Below are 23537 nucleotides of genomic sequence, written 5' to 3' on the forward strand. Positions count from 1 at the left end.
CCAGAGGAACTACCTGAAAGCCTTTTTGAACATTAAAGCATGTAAACATGTCACATTAGAGAGACACAATACAAATGTGAACCTGAAAATCTGTCCTTTTCTTCCCATATGAACTAAATCTATAGGTGTGTTTATTAGCATGCAGTGTAGCATTAAATAGGACCCACACACTGGATCGCTCACTCGATATATATTCACTGGGATCAACTCGCATTAGCGCAGGTTTTACAGCATTTGTATGAAAAATTAATGGACAATGTTGCTGATCTGGAAAATGAGGCTGTGACGAAATGAGCTTCTATTAATATCCAACACTGGTTTATGGTTATTATGTGCACCTGGTTTGCAGGCTGTGCACACTGGTCGACACCTACCCATATTAATCGAAAAATGGGATTTATTTGGCTCTTTGAGTCGTATACATGTATTTATCTCCATGCTCGAAGCAGAAAAAGTGACAGACGCAGTGATACAAGGTAAATGCATTTGGATTTGTCGAATATATTAAAGTTTGTGCAATTTGCAAGGCCCTTTAATATATGCAGCCACATTAAGACGATTGACAGGGGCATGGAAATAGATTAAGATGGTTAAACATTTAAATTGCATTTGAAAGATAAAACAAGGGAATAAGCTAAGACTTCAAGAACACAAGACCACATTTGTTTAGAAAGGAAATGAAATAGCAAATAGCGTTGGGGAAAAGAAACGGGTTTAATTGAATGAATATATTTGAATTTATCTGAATAAAAGCAACCAAAGGGAGACATAATGCTGTTGTTTTGTGAAGGATTACTCATGATTGTATTAGAATCAGCAACAGAATTCCTTAATTCTTCCCACAGAGGGGTAATTAACACGGTTACAGCAGTATAGATAGAGATGAACCCTTAAAATAACACACTATCAGATATAAAGGAATGCACGTATGTGTGTTTGGCGGATTTGACCTCAGCTCTTTGTTGCTTTTTGGCTGTTACTCTGCAGCATCACTTCATTATTTGTGTGCTGTGCTTAGTGATCTCACATGTATCCTCCTCTGAACTGCACACCCTGCAGAACTTAGATCAGGTGCCAATTACATGCAAATGTGAGCACAAATTGAATGAAAGGAGCAGTGCACTTTATAAACCTGGCCCTTGGTAATTATTCTGGCCACTTCCATAGAGACAGTTGTTGCTAATAGTCTGGTGTTGTTACATAAAATTGAGTCTCATTAAAAGACACGGGTCCCTTAGCCCTTTGGTTCCTACTGAACCAATAATCATTTTAGAAACAGCTCACAAGTATATTTTTTAGGCACTCATAAAGATGAATTGATGCTCGGTGTATTACGACTCTTGATTTAAAGCGTCACTATGTTGGTAGAGTTGCAGTTTCTGGCTGGTTTGAATACATCTTCTGCTTGCAGGATATTTTCAAAAGCCGGTTTGAACACAGCGTTATATATTTGATTTGCACAAGCAGATGTAGCGTAGCACCTCAAATTAAAAGGGCCAGATCTTTAGGAGACGGTGATGTGTTGTTAAAAAATAATAAAAGCGCACCATCTGCCCACAGCTGGTGCAGAAAAAAGACAATATGCCCGTTGGGATTGTGAGAGGAGAGCCAATATTTAATTTCAGGCAGATGTGTTAAGCTCAGGTTGTGTCTAGTACAAGTAAAAGAAGCAGTTTGTGCTGCACCACATTAAAAGAACAGGGAGAAAGAGAGATTTATTTCCAGAGAAAAGTCTGAATAAAGAGCATCTTGAGGCACTGCTTTGGCTTAACATTGTTCCAGGAGAGCACGCAGGATCGATGCTCTCTCACTGTTTGAACATCTGCAGTGGCAAGGAATTACTGCTGGGGATCCCCTGTGGCCCCCTCCACAGCGCAGCACTGCAGACCACCTCACACTCGAGCTTTAGTCGAAAGAATGTGAATCAAATCCAGCCTCTATTATATTTAACCAATTACCTCCCTGGAACAAGCAGTGCTGAGGGAATCACAGGAAGTGCTTATTTCAATTAGGTTTTTCCTTTTGAAAAGAAAGATTGATGGAATAAAATTATGATGTCAAAGCTAATTAAGTTCTTTATAGGAGTTATTATACTTTCCATGCATGCATATATCAGTGTATGTCTCTGACAAATATCAATGTCGGTTTGAAGGAATGAATTTATACATTTTTGAAAACTTTTAACTACTAGATTTTCATAGTATTTTTTAATTTAGAATAATAATAATAATGCACTTTATCCATGGAGCGCTTTATCAAGTGCTCAAAGACGCTTTACAGCGGTAAGAAAAATAAGAAGAGCTACAAAATTATCATTTAAATCGAGGAATAAAACTGCATTTATCGCAAGGACAGTCATCAATCAGATGTTACAAGCTAGTCTGAGAAGGTCAGTGTTTTGGAGGTGTGTGTGTGTGTGTGTGTGGGGGGGGGGGTTACTACAGTCTCTGATTTACAGTACCCCTATATTTGCTCTTATGTACACACTTTTTACCGAAGCAACGCGACGATGCGTCCATTACTGGAGGTGGTGTATTATCTAATCCATGTCCATAAATGGCCACAGGTTTGTTTTGTCATTCTGTAACCATGGAGAGGAGACAGCGTGTCAGCGGAACTGTAGGTGGAGGAGTGGGGGGGCATGCGGGGACAGACGGAGCTGATGGCAGTGATAGCGGGTGAGGCGACGGGGGACACATTTTACATCGCCTGTGTTAACTGCCGTTTGTATTCGTCTGGCTAACAGTCGAAAGCGACGGAAAATGCAGATAGACCCCCTGGAACAAGCCTCGCCGCAAACACCTCCCCGCCCCCCGCCCCACGTCCATATAAAGATGAGTAATGTGTGCAGCGCCACGCAGCCAGTGGAGGAATATTTTATCCCCCGGCCCGGGTGGCAGTGATGAATGTCCCGGGCCGACTCGCTGCACAGTTACCCAGGCAGCTCGGAGCCCAGGAGATGCTTGGATAGTAGGAGGGGGGTGAGGGGGTGAGGGGGGGGAGAGCACTTGAAGCAGTTTGGTTTCTTTAGTTGTAAGTGCACTCCACGCTGACAGGATTGGGACACAGTGCCCCAAGGCCAGCCTCTCCTTCCCCAGCCATAACACGCGTCTCTAAATCTGCAGGCCATCTCTCCGTTTGATCAAAGTGCCCCCCCCCCTCCCGAAGAGACGGGTAGTAACAGTCTATTTGCCTGTTTGCTTGATGGAGAGCCGGCGCAATAGTTGTGTCTGCGCCCACAGAGGCCTGCAGCGACCATCAGATGCGTATCAGTTAGAGACTATGACAACTTAATGGCGGCGCGCTTGTTTTATGTGCCTCTTCAAGGTTGTTCCCGCCCGCCCACACTGCTCCACCAGGTCTCCTGTAATGTTGACCTGAATGACAAACAGGAACCAGCTGGGTGTCCGGCCTCTGTAATGAGCTGGATGGTATTTAACCGGCTGTGTCGGGGTCAGTCCAGGACCCCAGCTCTTCCCTAGCTTTACACCGCCACCCCCTCTCCCTTCTTGTGCTTGGTTGAAGGATTAGCAGCCCACTCAGAGCACAGCGGAGATTAATAACCTGTCACTGTGGGTTGTTTTCCACTCCTTGCCTCACTGTTTTCTTTTGCGGAGGAGGAGAATGATACACTCCTCCCGCCCTGAGCCGCCCTGGCCCTGTTGCTTCCTGCCAAGCCCTCTGAACATGCAATATAAAATTACAGGAATGATACTGGCTGTGTTGCAGGTGAGCATGCACAAATAAAAGCCGGTACTGATCAAGAGCCATTAAGGACACCTGAGTCAATTCTGTACATTTCCACAGCAGTTATTCATATATATTCATACTCAGCCTGAGTGTCTCTTTTTACGGCTTTATTTGAGCAGGGTTAGGCTACTTCCTGCTCTGATGTTTACCATGAAATGACTAAGGTTAGAGATTGTCGATCATTCCCCAGTCAAGCTCATTGGTTAGGTTTATCCAACCGCCTAACCCTACCTGAAATCGTGAGGGGAAAATGGCAAAATGGAGGTGGATGTAAACTGTTAGAACTGTTGGAAGAAGAAATGAACTCTTTGCCAATGTTTGATATTTCAGCTGATATTATCACAGGTTGACCCAACTTTGTGGGTGGTGTAAAATCTAAATTAAGTAAGAATGAAGTCGTAATAAAGTCAGCAAACACTACTGTCCCTTCTCTACACACGCATGTTTCCTTTCCTATTATATTGTACCATTTTAGGGGCAGGCATGTTGCAGGAATCCGGTTCTCCTCGCCAACACCTTGACTTCGATACTATTCTATAGCTAGAAAAGAGTATAAACAGGTTCAGGATATTTAGCGGGGGGCAATCAGTAGAATTACATTTTGTCACACATCAAATAAAGTCTAAGCAGACCCCAGGATCACACTGTCAAAACAGTAGTTGGGTTTTTGTTTTTGCACCCACTGGTTGAACTCCCCTTTCCTCCCTAACATCGGAATGGTGTCAAAGTGTGACGTAATTTCACTATCTTGTCTCCATTTTCTGTCTTCAACCGGCTTTACACTCACTGCCTACCATTAACATTACATACAACACATTTTATACTCATAATACATACCATCACATGATACTACATGAAAATATCACACCACAACACAAAGACTGGAACACAATATCAATCTGGCTGTCCGGCTCCCCTCTCAGTTGGATATTTTCCTCAGCAGATGCCCTCATCCCGGATGACATTTAAGGGACGTCCAACAGCCTGATGGGCAGGGCCGGGATAATGGCTTCTCTCAGCTGTTGCTTCCAGGCAGCCGAAGCTTACTGTAGTGCATGGGAGGACAGCAGTGAAACTTTACGTTAAAACAAATGTAGGACTATATGCTCAAATGAGCTCCTGATGCTGATTTAGTGTCAACCCCATTATTTATATCTTCTCCTTCAATCTGCTTTCACGAAAAGGACCCCACTCTTAATGCATAATCACCACCTACACATGTACTAATCACCCGGCTTAATCACAACTGGAGAGCATCATCAACAAGGTATTCATCTGGCCTAATTGCAGCGTTCCCTGCAAATTACACCGGGAACAAATGGAGCAGGCAGGAGGGGAGGAATAAGTAGAGAGCGCAGCCTTGGAAAGTCTTATCAATCTGCTAGAAAATAATATCTCCAACACCATCCATCCCTCTAAATATGATCTGTGGTAAATAAAGAAAGGTCAGATATTTTCCTTGTTGTTTAGACACTGAGTGTTTGCTTGTTGATAGCATCATCAATTATGGATGTCGTCAATGTAGTCCGGGAGCAGCGGAATATATATTTGAGCTTTTAATAAAAGCAACCACATGCCCAATTTGTACGTTACTCTAATGTACTTCTACATTTGAATGAGATGAGTCCCATGTTGGATCTGTGCATTGGGTTTTTCTCCCTTGTGGATTCTTTGCTCCGATGCATGGCTGTGTTGCGAAGACAAAATCACCAATAAATCATTCAGACTTATACGCAGAAGTTCAGCCGATCGCTTCTGTTATTGACCAGTGCAGTGCCCATTGCTGAGAGTACTGCCATCACCTTTGCGTTTATTCATTCAACACCTTTATTTCTTCATTTTCTCTCATCTTCTTCTGCAGATATCCACGATGAGAACGGCTTGAAGCCCGTCATGGTTTACATCCACGGAGGCTCCTACATGGAGGGGACCGGCAACATGATTGACGGCAGCATCCTGGCCAGCTACGGGAACGTCATCGTCATCACCATCAACTACCGGCTCGGAGTTCTGGGTGAGTCCACCGATGAGGAGGAGGAGGAGGAGGAGGAGCTTTAATTAGTGTGGAGGAGGCTGATCAAGTCAGAAAGTGTCATACTGATTCAATGACTAATTGGCTCCCACTGTTTGGCCAACTGGCTGGGATGAGTGTGTGTGTGGGGACGCTGTGGTGGATGATGTTTGTGGTTTTCATCTGGCGTCCACGCTGGAGAACCCTTCTTAAGCTGTGTTCCACTGCATTTTTTAATTTTCGATAGCGTGTATCATTCTCATAAAGCAGATATATACTGCAGCAGGTTCATCCACTCACCCACACACACACAACACACACAATTGTCTGATATTCTTGCTCTTGATTGCGTCTGTGGTTTGTTGGGTTTTTCTGCCTTCAGCTATCAGGCTCTTTTTTCTCACGGTGCCAATCAGCCGCTCCCGGCAGTTTGCGAGATACTTTGTATTTTTCGGCATTCTTCGCTTTATTTCAAATGCTTGTATTCAAATGTAGCCTCAAATGACCCCTAAAGCATAAACTAATCACATGCAAATTAGGTTTAGACTTACACTTGTAGAATTTCCAATTACTTTAATCATTGTGTGGAATCAAACAGCCTGGCAAATTCTACGCTGGATCTGTAGCGATGGAGCTGGTATCTGCGGCACAGTGCTGTGCATCTTATTTAGTTCCCTCTGTAAGATGAAAGTGCTTTCTGGCTCACACAGGGATACTTTATCCTGCCTTTGACTTGAAGGTTTGGGTTCTGAAATGTCTGTGGCCCGAGAAAATGTCTGAATCGGGGAGGAGGCGGATAACATCTCACATTTTGAAGGAAAGAGTTTGGGAATTTTGGAGCGTTGCTTTCCCCTGACACAGCGGAGCCACTGGCTGAGAACATTTGTTCTGCTAATTCCAAATTAAATCTCTAAATGAAGCAGAAAACAAACCTGTCGTTCTCTTTATAGAATCTCTCTAAACTATAAAAGTGGTGGTCTATTTGAACTTGCTGCCGTACATTGAGGTCTTTTGTTGTACTACCTTATGTATGAAGGTGTGAATTCTAAAATACGAGCTTGAAATGTTGCTTTAAATTCTTCTCCAGGAGGCTTATCTTGGTCAGGAATATATACAGGACATGTTTACATAAGCACAAAGACACTAGCTATTGATATTCCCCTTGTAAGCTACATGACATTTTTTCTGTGCAGATAATCGGGGGCGCTCTAAACGGACTAGAGATATACTCAAAGGTCCATGTTAGCACTATCACACTTTCAGCTTCACAAAAAACTCCTTTTCATTCCTGGAGTTTGCCATGAGCTTGGGACTTTTCTCCTCTGGTGTAGTAAATAGTGATGTGTGATTTGGATTTCTCAAATATCCTCTAGGCCATGGACTTATCCCCTAGAACTGAAAACAGGCTCCAGGTCCGTACACTTCCAGCACAGATTTTTCAATCCCATTTTGTATATAGATACCAAACATTAGGCTTTTTACAACCGCCAAATTGTTACGTCTAGAATGACTAAAACAATCATTTCCTGATTCTATACCAAAAGTGTAACACATCATGGTGGACAGAAGGTGTGTAATCTTATAAATGCTTGTTTAAGGTTAAGAAAGGAAAGGAGTGCATTGATTGTCAGAAGGAAACTGTGATGGTCTGATTTTGAAGTATCTCTCATCCGTTTGTCCCTCTGTGAACTCGGTGCTTTTATAACAAAGTCACAGGACTTCCTTCTGAGTCATAAATCTCACAGCCACTAAAGAGCTTTGCCACATGAAACATAAACAGATGCCATTTTTGGACCATTTGCTGGAACATCTCATGCTGCCATTTGTCTCAATTTAAGCTGACATATTGCTGGAGAACGACTCCATAGACAATGTGGAAAAGGTCTGTTAGTTTCTAAAAATGCGGCGGCTACTAAGGATATTAAACCATATAAAGCCAACGTTTAGTCTCCAACTATTTCTTATATATAAAAGAAATGGTGGCCTGCATCTGTCATGATGCTTGTTTTTGGATTCCTGTTTTATTTTGAAAGGTTCTCTCCCCGTCAGCTTACTTCCTGTCTTCTTGTGTTTTCCCGCATGTTCTCTTATTAGTTTCACCAGTTCCCTGTAGATTGGTGCAGTAATGACTCCTAAAACCCGGAAAATAGTTAGCATCTCACCACATTTGGTTCTCTAGTCAACACTTTTCTGTGGTTGGAAGACGGAAATAAGATCTGTAGCTAACACAAGCTGAGGAGATTTTTTACATTTTGTTCAACGGCATAAAATACGTCCACCCTTCCCATCATTTGTTGATATGAAGATACACTACACCTTTACTCTTATCCTGCCATTGCTGCTACCTTTACTCCTCTCTGCTCTGCTTACCCATTTGTTATAAGGCCAGGCTGTCTGCACCAGGCGCTATATTTAGTTGCCTGAGAGCCGGGGGGAAAATGTGTTCTGGAAAAGTGTGCACCGCTGAGAGGAAAAAGGAGATGAAGCGGGAGACAGAGGAACGGGAGAGAAAGAATGCAGATGAGGATAGAAACAGAGGGAACAGCAGAGCGACAATGTAGGTATGGCGATCTTGTCAGGCTGCAGATTTTGATGTAAAGGCGAGTGTTCCATCTCCACTAATTGACACACAGAAGATTCACCCTGTGTGCTCGTAATAAATTGTCGTGTCGTCGCAGTCACTGGAGGGAAGCCATCTGTGTGCCGAGAACTGACAACACTTAAGCCTGTGAGCCAACACAACACCGAGCAGTGTGGCTGCAAACTCGACCGCTGCTGGTCGGTCCCTTTGGTACCATTTTGCATAAAAAACACTACTTTCAACCAGAAGAGTCTGTCCCTTCATTCTGTTAATAATTTTAACTTACTATTCCAATGTATTACCTGCTCACCCTGTGGAGTCCTACAGGTTGTCCGTATCTCAGGAACTTCAAGGAGAATTTTAGTGCAATTAGCTTAAATATTCGGTCTTTTTCTGGAGTTTTGTGTCTGTTGGGAGGGTGCTAAGGTCTGCCCAGGGTGTGAAGCCGACATCTTGTGATCTCTGCAGGCAAGCAGCTTCCAGAGTGTGTGTCTGCAGGCAGATGCGTGTAGAAGAGGAGTGTGAGCAGAGTGAACGAAGTCATCGGACACTCACCACCCTCAGCCACTTTACCCTCACACACACCCTGTCGGACAGCTGTCAGTGGCTGTATCGCTTGCACTGTTTGCCTCAGCTCACTTTCAAAGGCACCACTGTACACACAGAGGGGACAACAGTGAGGGTAACTTCATCTCACTGTGGAGCGTCTCTCTGGGGATAAGATTAATAGGGCCAAATTGGATTGGAGGAGTAAAGTGTGTGTATTTTAATGATTTGCAGCACTTTTTGGTGGGCTAGTAGCTGGGTTATGAAACCATGCTAATGACGCTAACACCGCAGGGTCACCCGTCAGTAAGGGTTTGAAGGCTAGACTGATCCTTCTCACTTCTAGGACACCGAAGAGGCTGCTGCTGGCCAAGGTGCTCTCTCACAGTGTATGCTTTTTTCTCTCCTAAGAAAATATTGTCCGTGCACACAGATCCATCACCAAAGGTGCCTCCTGCCAGTGTGTATAGGAGCGCGCAAATCCCAGGGTACAAACATTAGCATGACCTTTCAAGGTAAGACACCGAGGTAGCGGCGCAGAAATCGACAGGGCCACAGGATCCCCCTCTTTTGAGCAGACTGGTTGTAACCTCCACCGTGCGGCGTGTCATCAGTGCGTACAGATTTTGGTTCCAGCATCAGAGGTACCAGGATGAGGCCTCTCGGATTATACTGAGTGCCATCTGGCTCCAGGAAGCTGTCACATGAGCCAGAGTGACGGTGAGCTTCATTATGCTGCGCCGGGATCTGTCAGATGGCACATGGCACTCTCTATTTTTCCCCTCCTTCGAACCTCCCCCATGATGGGTGCCTGATAATGGTGTTGCCCTCTATTCGTCGCAAACCAGAACAAAACATATCTCTGCAACCCATCTGGCTTTCAAAGAGGGTTTGGATAGGTCCTTCTTTCTGTGGGTTGGTTATCTTTCAGAGTTCAATGATCCCTGGACGTGTGAGCGTTGGTAAACGGCACATGTTGCTTATCATTCAGACACAAAAACACTTGAATGTTTTCCTCCATTTGTTATAATGAGTTCACTTTATAAAGGATTTGCTCCCCGGCCAAAAAAGTAGGAATGATTACAGCCTTCTATATCTCGTTGATGACTCATTCACCCCCCCTGCCCTTCATTATCCGTGTTGTTGTTGCCCTTTTTATATTTCCTTTATTTCACTCTGCATCATTCTATTCTAGTCTGTTAGTGCCCGCTGTAGTTGCCTGAGGGCAGGCACTCAGCCTCCCAGCAGCCTCCTCTTCCTTCTTCTTCATGACTCCTGCATCTCTGCAAGGACAGTTGTGGCCGGGAGGAGGTCATTACCACCGAAACTTCCTCCCCCCCCTGGCGGTGTGAGTGATGTTGAGAGCGGGAGGGGAAATGTGTCGTTGCCAAAGCGGCCGCACGACGATCGTCAGCGGCGTGTGTCCGCTCCGGTGGTGAGTCAGGCGCTGAGGTGATGCCTTCTGACATGACACAGAAAGGCAGACGTCTGCAGCTGCAGCTCACAAACCTGCAGAACGTGCTTTCGGTCTTAGCCGGCACACATGAGGAGTGAGGATGGGGGAGGAGGGAGAGGGGATTCATCTGTCGCTTTGGCAAAACAGCACGACAAATGGTGCTCTGTGTGCCACCGCCACTGCCCCGTCCAATCACAATCAGCCTCTCCTCCGCTCACATTGATTACAGATATGGTTCGATATGTCTACGGAGAGATGAGGTCCTTCTCACAAACAGTACTTCCGACAATGGTCACCTGGGTGTGGTTTCAAGGTTCTTCCTCCAAACTAGTATAGCCATTATTTAAATAATTAGGTTTTAAGTCAAGAGCGAGTGATCAGAGGCAGGGCTCAAGTGTGCACACTCTATAGGCCCAGATACAGGTACTTTCGGAGTCCGTAGTCGCTCCATTTTTGGCGTCATGCTACACTGAGCAAATAGGGATGACCTGGGCTAAGCCTCAAACACTGTATCCAGTTCTCTTAGTACATCTATGCTTAAAAGCCACTAAGTCCCGTTTGGTTTCAGGATGTGGCTCTTTTCTCTCTCTAGCTATCCCGTCCCTAACCTCCATTTGTTTTAGAACTTGTTGGTAAGCTTGTACTTGTAAAGCTCTGTGTAATCACAGCCCTTTACCCAGAATTCATTGTGATTCCCTACAAAAAACTATCACATTGATATTCATGTGGAAATGTAAACATTTATTGGAGGGATGGAAAAATGTTGCTTCAAAACTCTATGGAATCAGTACGCAAACAATTTAATCCGGAGCACTCATTAGCTTTTGGAGCAGCTTTCTATACAGACTGTCATGTACAGAAGGCAGCAGATGCACTGCAGGGATTTGAGGGGCAGATGGTTTGTCCCTCGGAGGACATGGACGTCCCCATCGGCTTGAACCTGCACATGGACACGGTTGTGCGGCGGCTGATAAAAGATAAAAGCGGTGTTCCGTTCAGCGTCTGAGTTAATCTACATGATTCACAGCTGTCTTTGTTGACACCCCGTCTCTCACATTATCTCAGAGAGGTTGTATGAAGTGTGTTGTATACTTATAAGCAGAGGATAGTCGACGTAATTGCACGCCGCATACTAACTTCCAGCAATTACAGTTTTGGAGACGGCGTGCCTGCATTGAAAAGCAGTGCAGCAGGTCTAGGAGATAATGAAAGGGAACAGCAAATAGCTCATCCAAATTGATGCTTTGACCAAACAAAACATAAAGAAATAACTGCGGAACATCTAAATCAGAGATGGCTAAGTAGAGCCAAATGACAGCACAGAGTCACGTCGGCTTTTAATCTCTGACAGCAGTGTGTCAGGGGGTTGATGTGTTTTTCTGCACTTTATAGAGCTGTATCGTCATTGGCTGAGCAGTAATCACTCATCGAACACCAGCACAGTTCATCTACCACAATGCCTGGGAGTGTAAGGGACCCCTTCAACCCACTTCTAATGAAAAGGGACATTTCAGTCACTTGCACATAAATAATTTTGTTAAAATGCTATGCCATGTGGTTTTTTGAAGAATTTGCATACGTGTTGTACACCACATAGAACATAAGTATGTAAGTGCATCAATTTGTGCAGTACGAGAGGGACAAACAACGTTTAACTTCAGGTATTATTCCGAAGACTTCTATTTTTAGCTCTAAAAACGCTTTACTCACTTTGGGGTTGAGTATATATTTATCCTGTGGTCAACCTTTCTATTCACCATTTAGTTTTTAGAGCCCATTCAGCCGTGATTCACAGCTGACATGTCACGTTAGCATTTTACTTTCAAAGCACATTCATCTGCACAGTTTAAGATGTTGCCGAGCCCGGCCCTGAATCTGACAACTGAGGTAACAGGCGTAATATGAAACACTAAACAGCATTGAAGAGAGATGACTGCTTTGACAGCTTTGTTCCAGACGACTCAAAGGTGAATATACAACTGTCAATGTGAAGTTTTCAAATCGCACTTGCTGGCTGAAGAGCAGGTTGTGTGCACAAAGGCTCAGTATACCTTTATTCAGCTCCTGCAGACAGTTAGTACATCAAAGGCAGCTTCCTTACACTGGCAGAAAGGCAAAAGCTTCCGTCAGAGGATATTACTGAGGTTCTCTTATCTGCACACTGTCATATCTTGAATATAAGAAGTATGGAAATGAGGAGAATGGAAAGAAAAGAGATGAATATGGGCATTCAGTCTCATAGTTAAGGGATTATACAATCAACCATTGCATATTCTTGGCATACAATGGTAGACGCACACTTTGACGCAGTTGTGGTGACACCCGTGGTCGGGCGACTTCTTCCTGTCGATACTTTGCCAGTAGTTGATGACTGGATGTCAAAGGGAGACAGCTGCCTACACTGTTATGGAGTTTGATAGCTGAAAATGTTTCATGGATCTAAATCATAAACAGTAAAATGTCAGGTTTTCGGTGGCAGAATCAAAGAGCCGTGGATCTTTTCCTTTTTTTTTTCGAAGCCTCTGCTCGGCACTGACATTTAGCGATCACACGGGGAGAAACCACTGTAGGGGAAGAGATGCCAATCACTCCACCAGGGTAGCCTTAATGGACTATAATGCACTGCAGTCACATGACATCATATACTGGAAAGACTAAAATGATATGCCAGTGGAGTGGAGGAATTACATTATCCTCTCTAAACTCAAACGGCCTCCATTATCTTCTATAACCCGAGGTTGCACTGACGTAATTCCTAACGGAGGCTCTTTCGGCGGCCACCCATGTGCTCCTGGGTGGCTGTTCCTCGTAAGATAGCCCTTGAGTCAACAGAAAAGACCCACAAACAAAACGTTTCTTGCCAGAGCTGTATTGAAGGCTAACTTCTTATTCTCTTGAGACGGCTGGAGAAGCAGCGCTGCCTTTGCTCAGGCCTGCCTTAATCCAATCCCCCGTAATGATGCAGTGTTCTGGCATTGACTGCGGCGTGGCAGACCACCAGAGTGCACGCCGCTCCACCAAAGAGTAAGGGGCTCATTTGCATGATATCTTTGGGGCAGAGTGCTCCCCAGATGCAAAACTGATTAAAGAGTGATGTCGCTCAACAACTCAAGGGCAGACTAAGAGAAGGGAAAGATGGCCGACCACTAAGCGGGCCAACGCTGCTTTGATGTTCTGAAGGCACCAGCCGGGAGGTGGCAGCTGCTGCTTCTCCACCTAATTAACCCATATGAATGTGCATGAATCAGAGCTCCTCAAGCTTAAAACTCAGGGTTTCGAGTCTGTTATAGCCACATTTTCATACATGCCATCTCACCTGTTAGCATCCGCATTTTGGTGCATATAAAAAGCAGCATATTTGACATTATATCTTAATATTTATACAGCAGCAATAAAGTACAGATCAAAGCGGCAAGTCTAGAGAACAGAATCAATTATCTCCTCTGCAAAAACTGCTGGTGCAACGAATACTGAACCGCAATCCATCAATGGCATTATTAAGTGATGGTTAAACTGCAGTAAATACTGATGTCAGAATGACCACAGTTTCAACATCCCTGCAGATTTACCTAAAGTCGTAGTTCCATGAAACGTTTTCTCTATGGTTTCTATCAAGCGTGTGCACGTGGATGCCATAGGACACATTCCTGCAGCAATGTGCTATAGTGGTAAAGAATAAATAATCCTCGCTTCAAGTTCTGATTATTTCTTCTGGAATGCATTTCATGTTTTCAGCCATCCAAGGACACACATGCACCTACAAGAAAAGCTCACACCTTCACCGTCAGATACTCTCTTTGGACATCCCAAGAGAAAGACCGGAGACAGGAGCTTGTGATTTTGGGCTTTTACTTGCATGATAGGCATCAGAAATCCAACGCAATCTGTTTGTATAGTCTCAGATGTTACAAGATATAGACATACATTCATAAATGACATCCTCAACAACATTGTTTCTGATCTTCTACCCCTTAGTTTAAAGTTCTGACCTGTTTCAGCATCTGTAACGGCTTGTGTAGTAAAAGCTGAGAACGTTTGGTGTGTATTAAAGTAAAGTAAAATGCTTTCAAGTCATTCAAGTAAAACGGTGATAGAACAACATCATGCATCTCTCCCAGAGGCCTGATTGCCAAAACTGCAATAAATGAGGGTGTTTTTGGATTGACATTTGGCAAACGTCTGCATGTAGGGTACTTCACTTTATCCTTTACAGCTTTTTAAGCGAGCTGATTGATATGCGTTCCTCCCAAAGTTCTACTGGCTGCTGTTGCAATTATCCCAGCTGAGTGCTTTGAACCGCCGGCTGTGACAGGTGCGCTGCTCTGGGCAACACGATATAATAGGACATCAGTCAGTTAGAGCAGGGGATCTGGTCATATGAGGCGGATTTTTAACTTGTAGTTCACTTTCAGAAGTTTCTACTGTCTTCGATACACTTTGACTGTCTTGGTCAGCAGTCAAATGATTGAGCATTGATCCACAGATTGAAGAAATGATTTGGTTCAGCATATTTGTGACAGAGACAGGTTTGTATTATTTTAGGCAGCATCTCCACCGCAAGCTGTAGAAACCCGGTCGGAAGGTTCACAGCAATAGGATGCAATAGGAGGGATCAGAACGGTCGTGTTAGAGGAGGTTTTCCTATCTAAAAAACATCACGTGTGATAATGACAAAAGCAGCAACTCGAGACGTTCGGTTGGAGCAAAGCTACTTGTTCCCTCTCATATGGTAACTATGACAACTTCGGTGCTTTAAAAAGAGCAGGGCTCGCCACTCTGAAAATTAACATCCATTATTGAGGAGAGCGGTGAATCACTCTGAGCTTCTGGAGGCACAGACTAAAACTAACGCCTGCAATTATTTCTGGAGGTATTACATTTCAATAATAGAGCATTGATTTCACATGTGGGGGTAGAGGTGGGGTTTCTGTTCACGTGCCTGTAGGAGCCGCCGTCTGAAGAGCACGCTGCTCTTGACAAAGAGGATTAGCCGCTGCTTTGACATGCTTGTTTGTTTGCTCACTATTGATTACTTATGTCATGTTTGTTGCCTCTGCAATGTGACCCACTTCTAAGACTTTGGCACGACAGTTGAGGTGATGGAAAGCAGCCCGAAAAAAACAACAAACATGACAACGCTCCGTCACCAGTGGCCCCCAGGAGTCAGCTTGATGTGTAATCGCAAATATTGATTGTTTATTATATAGAATTTCTCCCCGTCGCCCGCACATAAAGCTGTCAGCACTCCAACACGACATGCCTGCAATTTGATTTGGCTTCTCCAGAAGTGTTCAGGCGGCTCCACAGAACCAATAAACGCGCGCTAATGCTCGGTTGAACAGAATGTCTGCCGCTGCTCCGTTCCCCCTTGTTTAGCGGTGGAGGTCAGTTTTTTCTCATCTCCCCTGATTGATTTTCTGGAGTTAGAATGAACAACAGAACGACTGAAGCATTTTATGGCGGAGTTTGACAGTAAAGATAGCGGCTGGAAAAACACCAGCTGTGCGGAGGTTAGATCTGAGAACTCAGCCGACGTGTTCCCCGCTGATCTCTGCTGGTGTTCCTCTGCACACCAGCCACTATTTATCTTAATACTCTCCATGTGTCTCTTTTGCTTCTTCTCCTTTTTATGGTCACGTCCATCAGTATGCTCAATAAACAGCAGTCTGACCAAGAATGGTATAACATGGAGGCAGATGGAGATCCACTTCAGTCCGTTCCTTTAAGAAAAATAGCTGAGAATTTTATCTTTTATTGGACATTTGACTTTAATTTCTTGTGTTTTTATATCTTATTTTACTTTTTTATTGCACATTCTTACTTCTTATGTTTGCATTATGTGTTTATTTTATTCTACACCCGTCAGAAAAACTCAATTTCCCCCAGGAAATGTAAGTATTTCTCATTCTGATTCATAAGAGCGTATAGGAATAGTGATGATAATAAAAGACAAAAACAAGAATAATGACTGCTTTTGTTGAATGAATAAAGCAGTTGTGCAATATAAAAGAAACAAGGCAGTTGTATGATATGATGGGATAAAATAAAATACTGGTGTCTGTGTAAAAATAGGCTATATAACCAGTGGTTTTGAGTTCATGACGTGGGTTGCAGAGTCACTGTGTGTGTATGGCTCTCTAGCTAGCAGGGTTATTGCACAGGTTTGTGTGCACAAACATTTCCCTACCAATTTACAACGAAAACATGCTTTTGAGACGTCACCTGGATTGCCTGGTGTTCCTACAGGTGCAAGGAAATCATTTCACGCTCACTAGAATGATGTTGCATACCGAGAAACCCTTTGCTATGAACGGTGCTGCAGTGTGTTAGAGTCCTCCCTGGCGGTGTGTGTGATGTAAGCGGAGACGTGGCTATTGTCAGCTGGCTGCTTCACGTGCTCCGGGAGGCTGACCTGTTCGCCCCCGCTGGATTTGATAGCCAGCTTTAAGAGGACAGATGGTATGTGGTGAGGTGAACATAGTGGGTGTGTGCGTGTGTGCGAGGGCAGCTGATGAACAAGGGGATTTAATGACTTGTGACCCAGATCCAGCCTGAGCAGTGGTGTGTGTCCAGTGTGTATAGCTCCACGTGCTGCACTACAGTCTGTATACACACTTTATTATCTGCCTTTACTGCACAAATACACCCCCCGGTTACTGCACTATAGAAACTCTGAGAATAGCAGAGTGTTTGAGCGACTCCCCCTTCCATCACTGTCTGACAGCTGTCCCCCACCTGGACGAGCTGTCACTCAGATTGGAGATCCCCCCCCCCACCCTCCTCCAGCAGCCCCCCATTATTTCCCTCCGTCCCGCCTGTCCACCCCGCGCCACTCGCCACAGTCGCTGGCTTTGCCGCACACAGACTTGATACCTGTGACAGCTCTGTCACACATCATACACCCTCCAATATGTACGCCGAGCAGGCAGAGGAGACCGAGGGGGGGAGGGGGCGGGCACAGCTGGGGTCAGAGCAGAAAGCTTGTTAAGCCGCAGACCACTGTCGCTGCCGCCTCAAATCTCCAATTTCCCAAGTGTAAAGTGTGGACGTGACAGCGAGTGTACAGCTCCCTGTGTATGAAGATAGGGAGGAAATATTCAGATCCTTAGTGAGTATAAATACCACGTCGGAAAAATACTTTACTTGTAAAAGCATCGCAGTCTTATATTCACCTAAGATTGAAAAAGGTATATATGAGTGTAGGAGATGGGGTTCGCCTTTGGATCAAATTGAACGCTCAGTTTATGCGTTTTTGTAAGAAAATGAGGGACAAAAGCTGAAGGTCAGGAGTAGGAAGGTAACAAAGCTAGAGAAAAAGCAAGAAAAAAGGAAGCGTAGTGATTCATAAAACCAAACAATGACCATCTTCTGATACAACTAAACTGAATTCTGAATCTTGTTTAAGGGATTTTCTCCAAGAGTAGTATGCGTGCCTCATCCTCTACCCATAGCTCCTGACCATGTACAGTACTGAAACCAGACTCTGTACCCCTGAACCTGTACCAGGCCTTGTAAATGGAAGTTATTAGGGAAGTGGAACAGAAAAATGCATGTTAATGAAAGACGGAAGATTAGAAAGCAGAGAAGAATAGCAAAGGGCAGAGACTGAAAGGAAGGAAGATGAATAGGGAAATAGATTAACAGCTCAAGGCAAGGATGGAAGGAAAGGATAGGAAGGAGCAACATTAGGAAGGAATGGGGGAGAGGGATTAGGAAGAGGAGTGGGAAGAACACAGAAGATGGAACATATGAAGGAAGATAAATCTTATATTCAATGTGGAATAGTCCAAGAGTGTGCTCGAGTACAAGTACTTCCCGCCTCTGAGGATGTGAGTGCAGTTCTGACTTTGGTTGGAAGTCTAGGTTTTTGCCCTAATCCATGAGCATCCTCATCAAAGAGGCCGCATTACTCATTCTGTACTTTGGTGCAGTACAACACAAATAATTGGATATCGCGTCCTCGTCCTTGCGCGAGTATCCCGAAGGTCGGGCTTTTATCCGCCGGAATGACTAAGTGACTCCTTCACCCTGTTTAGAGAGCCTGCTTCCAGTGGGGCCGTCATGCAAAGGAACGTCTGCCTGTTGCCTTTTGGAAACGTATTTCTCTCCGTGTGCCCTCATTCCGTCCTCTGCTCGATGCAGATCTGCCATGGCTGGCTGGTTTTCGGGAGCAATTTGGAAACCTAAGAGTAGGCTGACATCCCTATTCAACTCAGGCGCCTGACTGGAGGAGGGGGAGTTTTTTTTTTATAGGAGGCAAAGGGAGAGAGTGTTTTGGAGGGGAACTCTCCCTGTTGGCCCTTTTCCCCCCCTGTACCAGGCAGACCATTTGACTCGTTTAGCAGGAGCTTTGTCAGTGATTCTATATCGGGCCTGTCGAGTGTGCACCGTCACTCGGATGGCCCGCGATGATGAGGCTTTAATGATGTGGGTGTCAGTGCTGCTGCAGCCTTCCCCCGGGCCCGCCGTCACGCATAGAAGTTATGGAAACGAGGAAAGAGGAAGTGGCCCTGACTGGGAATGACACATGGTCTGAGTTTGACAACCGCGCTGACATTTATGAAGTGACAAACACTCAGAGTCACACGCCCCGGGATCCCTCCATCACACTGCAGCGTGAGAAAACGAGCGTGCGCCTCGCTTCTCAAGGTATTTTGTCTGGGTTTGTGCTCGTTAACACTGATACTGAAGTGCGGATTTCATACCCCGTCCCTGCTGTCGCTCAACGGCGCATATTGATGAGTGTTCAACCAACGCTATTTGAACCGGGTGTTCCCATGGTGACACTCCTACTTCCTGCTGCCATGTGCACCTAAAATAACTATGTATTTATTTAAATAGTTGTAGCTGTGTGTTAGAGTTCAATCAGTCAGCATGGTGCATGGATATTATCAGTGGACCAGGTGTGCTGCTTTGTGCCACACACTGAGACAATGTCCGACATCTCGTTGACATTCCCCCTTCTAAAATGTGGCTTTTATCCAATGGTTCTTTGGAAAGCAAGACAGGGCTATTACCATTAGCTGAGTCAGATGACAATCAATCACCAAAGTCTGAAAATGAATTCACTCATGGGTTTAGCTGTCGAAGGGCGATTCCCAGTTTCGTTTTTTGATGACATTTGTCAGAGTTTTTTGAGGGCATCGCACGATTTATTGTAGAGTTTCAATAGAAATGTTAGTCTTCAAGGGTTGGATGGACATTATATTGAAATCTAAACTACCTTTATTCAGGCTAATGTTGTTTTTTGGACAGACATCTTTAGTTGAAGCACTAAATTGATTGTTAGGACCAAAACTTTAACTTTGGAAAAAGCCTCATCAACGTATACTGCATATAAAGTGGCCAACAGAAGTGGGCATCTTCCCCCGCGGATGCTAACCCTGTGTGTCAGCTGCTTTTTGATTAACTCAACATTTCCCCTGGAATATGCACTAATGCAAAGAGCCTTGGCCCTGCATTACTACCTGTCAGTCCACATTTACCTTGATTATCAGAGCCTCGGGAATGAAGCAAGTCATGGATTCCACATTGTGAGGGTCCTGAGTCAGCACTCAGAAATGAACAATGATAACTATTGACTGTCAGGAGGACTTATATCGTTAAAGGAGGACTTCTAGCCCAAAGTGCCTTCACCACATGCTCTGCTCTGGCTAATGAGACGTTTTCTAGTCGAGCAAACCCAGTTGCTTTATTTACGTAGCGCACAATACCTTGCTGTAACGACATCTTCTCCCATTTTAAGGCGCCTGCAGTGTGCACGGCTGCTTGTGTCCGTGAATTGTTTGTGCAGTTCTGCAAGCTGTGCAAATGTCTCCCCACGGATGTCAAATAGATTCTAATTAGCTCGGCAGACTTTAATGAACATACGCCGGTTGATCACTGGGGTAGCGGCCCGGCTGAATGGATGTGTAACCAATCGCACTTCTCCACAGTTGAGAGGGGCTCGCGGCAGCACAATATCTCCCCGCAACATTCCCTTTACGTTTTTCTACATGTTGTGTTTCTCTTTCCTCGATGGCCACATTGATTTACTTCAATCAGACGCAGTTTTTGAAACTAAATCAAATGTCACAGTGCAGAGAAGCTATTCCACGAATGGCATTAGCTCGTGTACAGAAGGTGACGCTCCCGAGACCTGCATTATACTTACTCCTGCAATTAAGATGCAGCTGCGGTGCAACGACGATCAGCTTTCAGTTGGAAGGGAACAGTGACATTTTGGGAAATACGCCATCTTGCCAAGTTCTATCTAGAGATCAATATCAAGTCCATTGCTCTCTTTTTTCAGTGCTGAGATACAGGATGTTTCCAGCCTATCTTAGATACATATACAATACTCTTTCCAAACAACTCCAAAGCTATTGTTTCGAGCTGCACCTTAGCTGTAGGCTTTGATATCCTCTATTTAATAGGAACTGTTGTGAAAACATGGTTTTTTTTATTTCAGTTAATATCCATCTTTTAAAGGTCATGTATTATACTGTATTCCACAATATAGTATAGGTCTCAGATATATGTCTCTGAAGTGTTTTGCAACCAGATCATGACTTCTAGCATGCCATTAACCCCTCGGTTTCAGCCCTTTTCCAAAAGTGTTGATTCTGTGTCTGTAGTTTTAAATGCTAATGAGCTGCTGCTGGCCACGGCCCTTTCAGGAAGTGTTTCTGGCTCTCCGCCCCCCAACGCGAGCAGCTCCATGGTAACGGTGAACACTGCCGAAGAGAAGCGATTCACAATGTCCACTGGCAGAAACTCAGTGGTGTTGAATTTCCTTTTTCATTATGGAACCGGTTGCCAAAAATACACAGACGCACAGAGGTGCTGTGGGAGGGGATTCCAGTTAGAGGATGGGCGAGGGCTTACCGCGGTCGGTTTGTCGATCATGCCATACAACCCACAAATGACGTCAAAGATGAATTGGACTTTACTTGGACCAAGAGGGAAAGAGAGACAACCTTTTATGCTGACACTTTCAGATACACAATTTGGAGTTGGCATCAATTTGAGGGGGCAAACATGATTGAATATTAGAAAATCAGGTGCAAACCACGCCCACTTCCTGTCTCGGTTCATGCTGTTGGTTGAACAGGTGCTGATAATACCGCCTCTGTGCGCCTCTATACCTTGAGCAGCTTTTAAATTGCTGCTCGACTGAGTTCAAACAGTTTAGGCAGTCCTCTGCTGTTACACACACATGACATCCTCCTCGCTGTGCAACATAGACCCAGCGCTGCCTTTTGATCACAGCCAGTTCACCAGCTGTCAGACTCCTGCTCCGTCTCACTCGCCTCATACCGCTGCCACTGACTCTCAGGTTAACAACTGCACTGCTGTTCATATTATAGCACTTTAAACCTAAGTTTGCTGACACTAGTGTTACTACCGAATGCAGGACACTAACATGTAGCTCCCAGAGATATGTAAAGGCAGCCCTTAGACGGGGATACTGTCACACACACAGTGCACACACGCACAGAATACATACATAGATTTGTTTCTGTTCCCAAAGCTTGCTCGTCCTAGATCAGCAAATGTTGTTTGCCTTTGAAGCTGAGAACAAACATCTGTCATTGTCAAATGAAACAAGGAGGAGACTTGTTATCGGGAGAGAAATCACATCTCATCAAAGAGTTTCTCACAGAAAATGAGGGAAAACCCAGACAACAGATTTATATTATTTACCTGCTCCGAAAATGATTAAACTGAGCGCCATCTGTGTGGCTGTCGGTGATGTGTTGAGTTCATTCAATCTGCTATTAACACGTTCATTTAGTCTTTGCTTCAGTTTCTACTTAAATCTGTGGTTAATAAGCAGATCGAACTTGCGGAGGTGACCTTTTTAAGAGTGTGTTTTACTGCCATGAAAAGTCTTCACCCATCGATGTTTTCAAACCATCTCTGCAGATTTGTGCACAGCGTTTAACGTAGTCAGAATCCCATGAAATCAGCCCAGAGACACACACACACACACACACACACACACACACACACACACACACACACACACACACACACACACACACACACACACACACACACACACACACACTTCTTTTGTCTGGGCTAATATGGAAAGCATGATTACACAAACAGGTCACATCCTCGCTGTTGTTCCTGCTGTTGTGTGGGTTGAGATGAACCCACATACAGTTATGATTACCCATGCTGGGATCTATAGGATGGTCCTGCTTTGAAGCCATATCATAGTGTCACAGTGAGAGAAAAAAGATCCTTTATCTTTGGGAAAACATTTGCACTACTACTACTTGTTACGATCCGTATGAGTTCTCCCTGTTTTATATTGGCATGTCAAGATCTGACTTTGACACATCCCGGTGTTATTGTTACTACCTGGTTGCGGTCGAATAGTCAGGTTCCTAACGGAGCGAAAGGACCCGGAAGTACCCAAGTGACAGCCATGATCAGAGCTGTTCGAATTCTCTAGATGATAGGAAAGGAGCTCTGAAACTTCCTTTATGACCTCCTTTAGCTTAGGAAACACTGGACCTTCCTTTACGAAAGGAAAGGAGAAAGGTGCTGTCCCACTATGCCTTGCGGCCGCCTGAATTGGCCAGCATTCGGGCGTTCACGGAAACAGCCGATCGTGACGGAGAAATGCGTTTCATGAGAGTTACGGTGCTTACTATGATTTTTTGACAATTCGACCCCTGTCTCTGTGTTCCCTCCTGTTTGATTACCTGGTCGTGTTCACCTGCTGCCCCCGTGTTTCCCTTCCCTCCCCACCTGTGTGCTGTTCTTGTGATTAGTCTTGTATGCATTTAAGTTCAGTTGTTGCAGAGTCTTGATGTATGAAAAACTGCCTTTCTTAACCCCTTTTCTGGGCAGATGTCTCCATAAAATAGTGCATTTTTGAGAAGATAGCAAATAATCCCTCTTCTGCCAAGCAATGTTGTTGTTCGCGGCATTTAGAAAATGCATTCTAAAAATTGTTTACAGATTGGTTTCTTATTAGCATTTATTGTTTGTTCAATCATGTTAGCCCTTGTGGTGTGGCTCCATGTTGCTGATTGTTTTAATAATCAATAGCTACATGTCGTAGAAACATATTTATCAGCAAACCTCTGGAAAACATCTCTACCCTTACTGATAGAGAGCACAGTGATGCATCAGGGACTTGTTCTCTTTCCTCACATGACTTTATGACTTGCTTTCTGCCTCTAGTCAGTGTG

The 23537-nt window shown here is 44.5% G+C and overlaps 1 protein-coding gene across 2 annotated transcripts in view; it reads left to right on the forward strand.

Moving 5' to 3' along the window:
• Nucleotides 1-23537, forward strand: part of nlgn4xa (neuroligin 4 X-linked a) — a 57463-nt gene that overhangs the window by 18906 nt on the left and 15020 nt on the right. For both annotated transcript variants that reach the window (XM_063877404.1, XM_063877403.1), the window contains one exon: nucleotides 5612-5764. In XM_063877404.1, coding sequence (XP_063733474.1) covers nucleotides 5612-5764 — 153 coding nt within the window. The remainder of the gene's footprint in view (nucleotides 1-5611; nucleotides 5765-23537) is intronic.

The sequence above is a fragment of the Eleginops maclovinus genome, chromosome 24 (assembly GCF_036324505.1).
Source record: "Eleginops maclovinus isolate JMC-PN-2008 ecotype Puerto Natales chromosome 24, JC_Emac_rtc_rv5, whole genome shotgun sequence".
Lineage (NCBI taxonomy): Eukaryota > Metazoa > Chordata > Actinopteri > Perciformes > Eleginopidae > Eleginops > Eleginops maclovinus.